General features: G+C 49.0%; 1 protein-coding gene across 2 annotated transcripts; it reads right to left on the bottom strand.

Moving 5' to 3' along the window:
- Positions 1-4,758: 4,758 nt before the first annotated feature.
- On the bottom strand, positions 4,759-5,681 carry LOC123094178 (non-specific lipid-transfer protein 1). 2 transcript variants are annotated; one of them, XM_044516247.1, is made up of 2 exons: positions 5,124-5,651; positions 4,759-5,040 (listed from the first exon to the last, which is right to left on the bottom strand). In XM_044516247.1, exons 1-2 carry the CDS (start codon positions 5,492-5,494, stop codon positions 5,034-5,036), a joined length of 378 nt encoding a protein of 125 aa, XP_044372182.1. In that variant the 5' UTR covers positions 5,495-5,651; the 3' UTR covers positions 4,759-5,033. The 2 variants fall into 2 exon arrangements, with proteins under 2 accessions (XP_044372182.1, XP_044372175.1); XM_044516240.1 differs by lacking the exon at positions 4,759-5,040 and having other exon boundaries at positions 5,096-5,681.
- Positions 5,682-10,914: the final 5,233 nt, after the last annotated feature.

Here is a 10,914-nt window from a genome sequence, read left to right as displayed (position 1 = left end):
GTTCCCGCGTGCAACGACCTTTAGTCGCGGTTGGGCAGGCCAACCGCAACTAAAGGTATTTTTCAAAATACTTTTTTTTTCAAAATCTTAAAAATACAAATAATATATCAAAAAATTCAGAAAAATAAAACTAATTCAATTCAATATGTTAAAAACACAAATATTATATCAAAAAATTCAGAAAAATAAAACTAATTCAATTCAAAATTCTAAAAATACAAATAATATATCAAAAAATTAAGAAAAGTAAAACTAATTCAATTCAAAATGTTAAAAATACAAACAATATATCAAAAAATTCAGAAAAATAAAACTAATTCAATTCAAAATTCTAAAAATACAAATAATATATCAAAAAATTAAGAAAAATAAAACTAATTCAATTCAAAATAATATACCAGAGGCCGGCCGTCGGCTATGGTGGTACGGCCGGACTCTGCAGAGCGTCATGGACTACATCACGGCCGGCGATATCCCCCGCCTGCGCTACCCTCAGTTCGAGCCACGAGCGCCGCCCGACGAGAGCGACGACAGCAGCGACGACGACGGCGGCAACTTAGAAGGCGACGACTACCAGTACAACGGCGGCGGCTATGAAGACTACGAGTATGCATATTATACGCCTAAGTAGGAGTATGACTAAATCACTCCAAATTTCATGTATCATCAGTGGTATCTCGAATCATTCGAAAATGGACACCAAACACATCACGGGTAATATAATTAACATGATCCATTCAACAAAGTTTGGTACAATAAATTATTACACATCATTTCTTCCCTTGTGTCCCTGCTTGCTTACGATTGTGCCGTATCCATGAAGCATCCTCATCATTTAACTTAATGCTTGGGTCGGTGTTCACTTTGAAGGGCGGAATTTCAGCAAACATATTATAATCTTCTGACATGTCTGTCTTGTCCTCCACTCCCACGATGTTTCTTTTCCCTGAAAGAACAATGTGGCGCTTTGGATCATCGCATGATGTACTGATCGTTTTCTTATCTTTCCGTTTCCTCGGTTTGCTACTCATGTCCTTCACATAGAAAACCTGAGTGACATCTTTCACTAGGACGAATGGTTCGTCAAGGTAACCAAGATTGTTGAAATCCACCATTGTCATTCCGTATTGCTGGTCCACCTTTACCCCACCTCCTGTTAGCTTGAACCATTTGCACCGGAACAAAGGGACCTTAAAGGAGGGTCCATAGTCAAGTTCCCATATCTCCTCTATGTAACCATAATATGTGACCTTTTGCCCATTCTTGGTTGCTGCATCAAAGCGGACATCACTGTTTTGGTTGGTGCTCTTTTTATCTTGGGCGATCATGTAAAATGTATTCCCATTTATCTCGTACCCTTGGAAAGTCGTTATAGTCGAAGATGGTGTCTTGGCCAACATGTACAGCTGATCTACAACATCATTGTCATTCATTAAATGTTTTCTCAACCAACTGCCGAAAGTCTCCATGTGGGCCTTCCTAATCCAGGATTCAGGCTTCCCCGGGTTGTCCGAGCGTAAAATATTCTTGTGTTTCTCAAAGTACGGAGCCACCAAGCTGGAATTGGTCAGTACAGTGTGGTGTGCTTCAGTCAGAGAATGGCCGTCCATACATATCGTTGATTTCCTTCCGATCGTGCCTTTTCCACTTAGTCTCCCCTCATGCCGCGATCGAGGAAGACCAATCGGCTTAAGGTCAGGAACAAAGTCAACACAAAACTCAATTACCTCCTCATTTCCATAGCCCTTGGCGATGCTTCCTTCTGGCCTAGCACGGTTACGAACATATTTCTTTAATACTCCCATGAACCTCTCGAAGGGGAACATATTGTGTAGAAATACAGGACCGATAATGAAAATCTCTTCGACTAGGTGAACCAAGAGGTGCGTCATAATATTGAAGAAGGATGGCGGGAACACCAACTCGAAACTGACAAGACATTGGATCACATCGTTCTGTAACCGTGGTAGATCTTCTGGATTGATTACCTTCTGAGAGATTGCATTGAGGAATGCACATAGCTTCACAATGGCTACTCGAACATTTTCCGGCAGGAGCCCCCTCAAAGCAATCGGAAGCAATTGCGTCATAATCACGTGGCAGTCGTGAGACTTCAGATTTTGGAACTTTTTCTCCGCCATGTTTATTATTCCCTTTATATTGGACGAGAATCCAGACGGGACCTTCATACTGCTCAGGCATTCAAAAAAGATGACCTTCTCTTCTTTGGTCAGAGCGTAGCTGGCACGACCTTGAAACCATTCCGGATGCCGGTCATCAGGGTCTTTCAAACGTTGCTGGTCCTGCCGTGCTTCCTTTGTATCATTTGTCTTCCCATACACGCCCAAGAAGCTTAGGAGGTTCACGCAAATATTCTTCGTAATGTGCATCACGTCGATTGCAGAGCGGACATCTAGGACTTTCCAATATTCTAGCTCCCAGAATATAGATTTCTTCTTCCACATGGCTGCGTGCCCGTCAGCTCCCTTCGGAACTGATTGTCCGCCAGGACCCTTTCCAAAGATGACTTTCAAATCCTTGACCATATCAAATACCTCAGCACCAGTGCGTTCCGCAGGCTTCGGCCGGTGATCTGCCTTGCCATTGTAATGCTTGCCTTTCTTTCTTACTGGATGAATTTTCGGAAGAAATCGACGATGCCCAAGGTACACGTTCTTCTTACAATTTGGCAAATGTACACTTTCAGTCTCATGTAAGCAGTGCGTGCATGCATTGTATCCCTTATTTGACAGTCCCGAAAGGTTACTAAGAGCAGGCCAATCGTTGATGGTTACGAAAAGCAACGCTCGTAGGTTAAATTCCTCTTTTTTGTGCTCATCCCACACACGGACACCAGGTCTGCCCCACAGCTGTAAAAGTTCATCAACTAATGCCCTTAGGTACACATCGATGTCGTTGCCGGGTTGCTTCGGACCTTGGATGAGCACTGGCATCATAATGAACTTCCGCTTCATGCACAACCAAGGAGGAAGGTTGTAGATGCATAGAGTCACGGGCCAGGTGCTATGGCTGGAGCTCTGCTCGCCAAAAGGATTCATGCCATCTGTACTTAGACCAAATCTTATGTTCCTTGTGTCAGCTGCAAAATCTTTGAACTCTCTGTCGATCTTTCTCCATTGCGTTCCATCTGCGGTGTGTCTCAACTCCCCGTCCGACTTACGGTCCTCTTTGTGCCATCGCAACAACTTGGCATGCTCTTTGTTCCTGAACAGACGTTTCAACCGTGGTATTATAGGAGCATACCACATAACCTTGGCGGGAACCCTCTTCCTGGGTTTCTCGCCCTCAACATCGTCACCAGGGTCATCGCCTCTGATCTTATAACGCAATGCAGTGCATACCAGGCATTCATTCAAATTCTCGTATTCACCGCGGTAGAGGATGCAGTCGTTGATGCATGTATGTATCTTCAGAACCTCTAAACCTAGAGGGCAGACAACCTTCTTTGCTTCGTACGTACTGGTGGGCAACTCGTTATTCTTTGGAAACATATTCTTCAACATTTTCAGCAAGTTTTCAAATGCCGAGTCAGCTACACCTGCCTGTGCCTTCCATTTCAGCAAATCCAGTGTGCAGCCCAGCTTTTTCAGACCATCATCGCATCCGGGGTACAACGACTTTCTGTGATCCTCTAACATGCGATCCAAATTCTTCCTCTCCTTTTCAGTTTCGCAGCGTCTCCGTGCATCAGCAATGGTCCGACCAAGATCATCAACGGTCTCATCACGTGCCTCTTCTTCACCTTCACCTTCCCCTTCACCTTTAGCATCCTCCATGAAAGTATCACCGAAATGAGCAAGATAGCTTTCATCGATGAAATCATCCCCTTCTTCATCTTCTTCCATTATAACCCCTCTTTCTCCATGCTTGGTCCAACAATTATAGCTTGGCATGAAACCGTGCCGAAGCAGGTGCAGGTGAACTTCTCTTGAGGAAGAGTAACCCTTCTGATTCTTACATTCAACACATGGACAGATAACAAAACCCTTCTGCTTGTTCGCATTAGCCACTACGAGGAAATCTTTCAAACCCGTAGTGAACTCGCGGGAGAGTCGGTTACCGTACATCCATTGCCGATTCATCTGCATTATTATAATATAAAATATATAATTAACCATCATGCATTTGTTAAACTAACTAGCTATAAACAATAGAAATTAAACAATGAACAACACACATGCATATTTTATCAATGACACACATGCATGAAAGGTTCAAGTTGCTAACCGCGATCGAGGAGGAAAAAATAAATGAGGAACCTCAAGTGTAGCTCCAACACTTCATATCATGTTTGTTTCACCCTCTTGGGGCATTTCATCAAACACCTTGTGTGCATAAGAGGAACCAAAAGCAAACCTACACCCCCTTGTGAAGCTTGTGAAGAGAAGTGGCACCAAATGGCTAAGTGAGCGTGCTGAACTGGTATATATAGGGGAGGAGTTTTAGTCGCGGTTGGCCTGGCCAACCGCGACTAAAGGCCTTTGGGCACCTTTAGTCGCGGTTGGCCTGGCCAACCGCGACTAAAGCCCCTCACGTGCACCAGCTGGCCACCGAGCGCCCTGGGCCCAGGCCTTTGATCGCGGTTCGTCTGCCGAACCGCGACTAAAGACTTCATTAGTCGCGGTTCCTACAGTTTCGCGACTAATGGGGCTGGACGGAAGCCTCTTTTTCTACCGGTGCGTACCACATGATTGTTATCCTACACAGTGACTCTGTGCTGCATCTCGTTAAACAATGTAGAAGTAAAACTGCCGTTGAGATAATCTGTTGATCATAGTCACAAATCCAACGATTATTCATGGAGGGAGTACGTATGTCTCCCTCATCACACACTGGTTTACACAACACTACATAATGGGAGAGTTCAGAACATATGGCGCGATCATTCGCCGTCGACTCATGTATAGTACATCTGCAGGGTACGTACGTACAGCAGAACATTTCATAATGGGAGTATCTTGTGGCATCGCATCACGGCCGCGTTTCGCGCGCTGTAGAGCTGCGTGCCCAATTTATACCCTGCATCCACAACACAAAAACAGCCGGGTTAAAACGAAGAACGTCTCGGGAACTTTTATGCCTTTTGTTTTGGTGTCACGTACGCGTTGCAGTTGACGTTGGGGTCGATCTTGAAGGGCGGCTGGACGCCGCACCTGCCGGGCAACCCCGCGGCGCGGCCGAGGTAGGGCCCGCCGGCCGCGGCGGCGGCCACGGTCTTGAGGCAGGCGCAGGCGGCGCGGCGGTCGGGCCTGGCGCGCGCCCTGGACACGAGCGTCTTGATCCCCGAGCAGCACGCCCGCCGCACCGCCCCGCCCGACTGCACGTACCCGAGGCACGGCATCAGCTCGTTGTAGACCGTGGAGCACGACAGCGCCGCGCTCGCGCCCCGCGGCGCCAGCGCCACCAGCAGCGCCGCCACGAGGAGCACGGCCGGCGCGACCGCGCGGGCGCCCCTGGTCCAGGCAGGAGCCATCGATGCCAACTGCCTGGCAAAGATTGACAAGTAGAGTAGTATGTGATCTTCAGGTGTTTGGTGGGTGAACTGTGGTCTCAGACAGGTGTGGCTCTGGTGGGCAAGGAGAGCGCAAGTATATGTGGGGAGAGGCGACGACCGACGAGGTAGGGCGGTCGCTGGGACAATGGCCTAGAGGTGGGTGCCGGGAACCCGCGGGTGTGTGACAGTTGTGTTCCCACTTTGCCGTGTGTTGCCGGTGCGGACGTGCCGCATGGGGGGTTCGACACGCGCCATGCATGCATTGTCATGTGACAAGTGTGGACAGCAGTTGGAGCTTCTGAAGGTCCCGTGGAAGAAGGGGGAGAGCTAAAGACGAGAAGGCAACAATGCCGCGAACGCTCGATCTGAACACAACGGATGTGCGGTGCGTGGACTGCGAGCCGTAGACCAGCAGGAGACCTGGCGTCAAGGCAGGCTGGGTCGCACTAGGGACCTGGATTATGCGTTAGTTGCTGCCAGACAGTCCTTCTCCTTAACAGAAGGGAAACGTTTCTGACCGGTCCGCCGGCTAACGCTCGCGCCGGTCGCTCGCGGGCCATCCGATCAACAACGCGTTACTCGCTGCTGGGCCGTCCGATCAAACAACACACGAGGTCCCGCATCGCTCGCTAGCCACCACATAATCAGCCCACGCGTCCCTTATCTCGTTCTTTCTCTCGCGAAGCCTCTCAGCCACATGTTTCCTTATCTCCCTAGTCCCCACGTCTCTCACACAGATACTAATCTCTGCTTTTCCAATCTCTCTCTTCTGAGCCGCCGCGCGCCGCTTGAAGCCCCGATGAGCCGCCCTGCTGCTAGCCGGCCATCACCGGCCGGTGCGCGGTGTGCTGCAACCAACAGGCCGCGGAGTTACAACGGCGATGCCACAATGCTTCAAACAAGCAGGCGGCCGTGTAGCGGAGCGGAAAGACGCGCATCTGCGGAGGAGAACACCTAGCCCGTTCCAGCTCCGCCGCTCGCCGATTGCAACTCTCCTATAGCCGGTTGTAGCTCTGCCACTAACCGGTTCCAGCTCTGACCCAAAAGGGATGCAACTCTACTATCTTGATTTTGTTGACCAGCCCAATTTTTGCTACCACCGCTTTCAATTTTTGATAGAACTAGCATTTTTTTGCTACCACTGTTTTTTGTTTTTGCTGGAACCAGCCCCAATTTTGCTTCCACCGGCTTCGAGTTTTGCTGGAACCAGCCTCAATTTTGCTTCCACCGGCTTCGATTTTGCTGGAACCAGTCCCAATTTTGCTTTCACCAGCTTCGATTTTTGCTGGAACCAACCCCAATTTTGCTTCCACCGGCTTCGATTTTTGCTGGAACCAGCCCCAATTTTGCTTTCACCAGCTTCGATTTTTGCTGGAACCAACCCCAATTTTGCTTCCACCGGCTTCGATTTTTGCTGGAACCAGCCCCAATTTTGCTTCCACCGGCTTCGATTTTTGCTGGAACCAGCCCCAATTTTGCTTCCACCGCCTTCGATTTTTGCTGGAACCAGCAATCCTTTGTTTTTTCTACCATCGGCTTTGTATGCAAGCGATGCCGCCGTCACCATTGATGCTGCAACGTGCGGTGGGCAGCACCGGCGAGGGACGGTGTTGCGGTCGGCGCCGCGGAGCTACCATGGATGCAACACGGAGGCAAGAGAAAAGGCTGCTTTGGTCAACGGCTTATTTGTTGCGAGCGAGCGACGGCGGCAAGCATCAGCGGTGAGCATCTGCGGCGAGGCAAACGGGCGAGGTCGGCGAGCGTGAGTCGGCGGCGGCCGAGGACGAGCGGGCGCTGGTCTCTTTCCCCTTTCATTTTCCCGTTGCTTTTTTGCTGCAGCGTTTTCTATAAGGTTGACGATGGAATCATACGGTCTACAAAAGCTAGATCGTGCGGCCCACGCGGGACCGGCCGAAATTTTCAGCCGGTGCGCCGGCGCCTATCAGTCGCCTTAACAGAAAGAGGCACGCGGCCGGTTTCTCTTGGTCTAATTTTTGCTGGAAGGGTTTAACTTTGCCGTGAATTGGCCGGTAGAGAAGCACGGGACTGAAGTGACTAGTCAACTTAGCCCGGCACCAGAGACTTGTCAAAGATAGAAACAACAAACGGTTCCCTACAAAAACAATTTCCACATGCGTCTTTGGTTTTTTTTTCTCTCCAGAGGACTTTAAATGCTCTACACGCACCCGTAAACACCGTATCCAATCAAGGCCTTACGGCCTTGTACAACGCTAGGTGCTTAGGAAGGTGCTTAAGAAAAAAAAACGGTTTTTTCTGAAGCATCGGTGCCTATTTCTACAGGAGAGACCACTAATTAAGCGTCTGCCCTGTAAAAATAAGCATTGACGCTTAAGGAAAGCCTGGTTTATTTCTCCAAACACCTCTCCTAAGCATCTTGCATTGTACAAGGCCTAAGAGCATCTTCAGCCACATACCTCTAATTCGACTCCTCAAATGTTTGTGGACACGCTCGGTCAGTGATGGGTCGTGTCCGTTTTGAACCCCTATTTGTTCATCCGCCCAGCCACAATCCTCATTTTCTTTTTCATATGTCCGGTCACTTGCACATGATTGATGAAGATGAAGAGAGAGAAAGAAAAGAATGAATAAAGCAAGAGAAAAGATAGTCTAGGGTGGGGCCGCGTCTTACGTGACGGATTGACTGGGCACGCCCGGGTGTGTCCACTAGCCCTTGTATCCTTCTCATATTTGAGATGGATATTAGGGTTCGGGGCAGCCCGAACATATAGGGAAGATATGAGTAGTTCGCCTGGCTCATTTTTTCCCTTCTCTCTACTGTCCGATCACTGACCAGGCGCGTCTGCAGGCATATGAGAGATGGTTTTAGGCGTCACGCCGTAGATGCTCTAAACCGGACACCGCATTCGTCCGCACACCAGGTACCAGTCCGCGTACAATGATACGAAAACCGACCATCCAAAGCTATATATCCGCATACATTTGAAATACTATTTGAACTGACCCGGCGAATAACATGCCAACCGGATGGTTTTCATAGAAACCGGACAAAAACATTTACAATTTAGACATATATTACCTAAACTATACCGGACTAGGCTAAAACTATTCTTATGCCGGCCGCGGCGGATCTTCATTCCCACGACTTATCTTCACTATGTCCAGCAGCCCACTCATCGGACTATCGTGAGCCCCCGAGGGATATGCTTCAGCGGGAGGGGAAGAGTAGCCGCCCACGGCCGCCTTAAAGCATGGATCAGAGTTGGTTTTTGGGGCAGGGAAGACAGTCACCGTGGCCTACGCCCCCGCGAAGCGGGCCAGTCACCGCTGTGCAACCCGGCAAGGCAGTGGACTTCATGGGACCTAAGCGGCAACGGCATTTGTTTTCTCTTTTTTTTTGCGGAAGCGAAAACGAATACACAAACCCCAGAAACGAATACACAAACCCCAGAAACAAATACAAAAGTGAGAACTACCGAAAATGAAAATGGAACAAATACAGTACAGATACAGAGACAGAAGCGAAGTGTTCATCGGAACTAAAGACCCCTTAAACCATAGGTAGGAAAACGAGGAAACTAACAAAGTTGTTCAATTGATAAGGTGATTACTAAATATTATGATAGCTGGCCTAGGGGTTAGGGATTCCGCTCGCGTGCTACCATGGTTGATGTAGTAGTAGTGCGTTTTTTTTACGGGGGTAGTAGTGTAAATATTATGATAGCTGGCCTAGGGGTTAGGGATTCCGCTCGCGTGCTACCATGGTTGATGTAGTAGTAGTGCGTTTTTTTTGCGGGGGTAGTAGTGTTGTAGAAGTAGGGTCATCCAGGCATTCTGCTCATCTTGTGTAGGGCCTAATTGTGTGGTTGTTGAGTGTAAAATAGCCATGTGCTCATATTCAAAACAGAAAGTCCCATATTAACAGAAACATGCATGTTCCATCAGAAAACATTGTTCTGATTCCATTTCCGTTTCCGCATAAAAAATATGTTCCCATTTCCATTTTGCAAATTTTCATTTTCACTTCCATTTTTTCTCTTCGTTTACATTTTTCTGCTAGAAAAGCAGAAAGTTTCCGTTTCATTTTCATCCCTACCCATGTTCTACTTTTCCTCAATAATGTGGCAACCGTGGATGTGATGACTTGGTCATCGTGACACCGATCGCGACCATTGTGGAGTTAGCGATGACGTCGTCGGTGCCCCGGTCAAATTCCTCCGCCACATCAACATCCGCGAACATGACTTCTTTCTTCGCCTGCCGGACACGTTGTTGCCATCGCTCGTGGCGGATTTGCGGGGAGGCAGCGTTGGCCAGCCTAGAGAGGTGAGATGGTTTGGCGATGGCGCCGGCTCCGGCAGGCTTGCCGACAAGCCAGCTTATATTCGACAGGCTTTTCAGGCAACCCAAGCGGCTTCAATGCCAAAGAGCTCCTTCTTTTGCTCGTCGGAGAGGCCGTCCCAGGAGACATTGGAGCCAAAGGACACAACGGGTGTGGTACAAGGAGGATATGGAGAGCGGAGGTGTGGTGTGGTTCTTGCCCGCCACATGGGCATGTTTAAATAGCGGGCGAATGCAAGGCGCCAACCGGAAAGATGTTTAATGTCGGCCGACACAAGGACAATCGTGTGGTGCTCAGGGTGCCGGAACAGGTTCCTTGACACACGTGCTGGTTTAATGAAGTTAGGCGGGCAAACAAATGCCCTTTCAATGCGGAGAGAAGGCGTGTGCAGCGGGCGCGCAGCGAGCGGCGCTCTCAGCCAGCGAGCCGCTTCAATGCCAGCGCCAGTGAGAGGTCACGTCTACTCTGGGCCGGTGTCAATGCGGAGTGGCCGCTCTAGTGAGAAAGGGCACGGGAGAGGGAGAGGATATTGGGTGGGCCAGATTTATCAGAAGCAGGCTTGCAATGGTCGAGACACCCGCAAAGCCCCCTGGTTTGCTTCTGGTTTGCGGGAGAAAGGACGTCCAGAGAGGCCCACCGATGAATATAGGATCGCGCTGGATGGCAAAAGACGTGTGGACCGTATAGTCAAATGGTTGTGGATGGTTTGAGGGTCAGTGTTGGAGATGCCCTCACTCCAGCCGATTGGGCCGTTTGATCCTAGTTACACACAACACGCCTAAAAGTGACTCAAATATATCTGGGGAGCTCCTATTCGGCGCGTTCGGCAACACCTAGTGGGCCGGCCCATGGGCGCACAGAGCTGTCTCGCGAAAAAACGCCGTAGAAAAAAAAGGCAGTATCAGTAATCGAACTCGCACCATTGTATTAAAGGATTCAGCTAGCCACTACTTCATCTGAAAACTAGTGATTGAGAGAAACCCAGAAGTTTTAAGAACCATAACACCCGCGCTATTTATTACGCAATACCACTTAGATTTTTGAACCATTCGATCTTTTTTTGGAAATGGAAAAATGT

Source organism: Triticum aestivum, chromosome 1B (assembly GCF_018294505.1).
Source record: "Triticum aestivum cultivar Chinese Spring chromosome 1B, IWGSC CS RefSeq v2.1, whole genome shotgun sequence".
NCBI classification, from domain to species: Eukaryota; Viridiplantae; Streptophyta; class Magnoliopsida; order Poales; family Poaceae; genus Triticum; species Triticum aestivum.
Note: the sequence above shows the minus strand (reverse complement) of the source record. Positions and strands in the feature narration are given on the sequence as shown.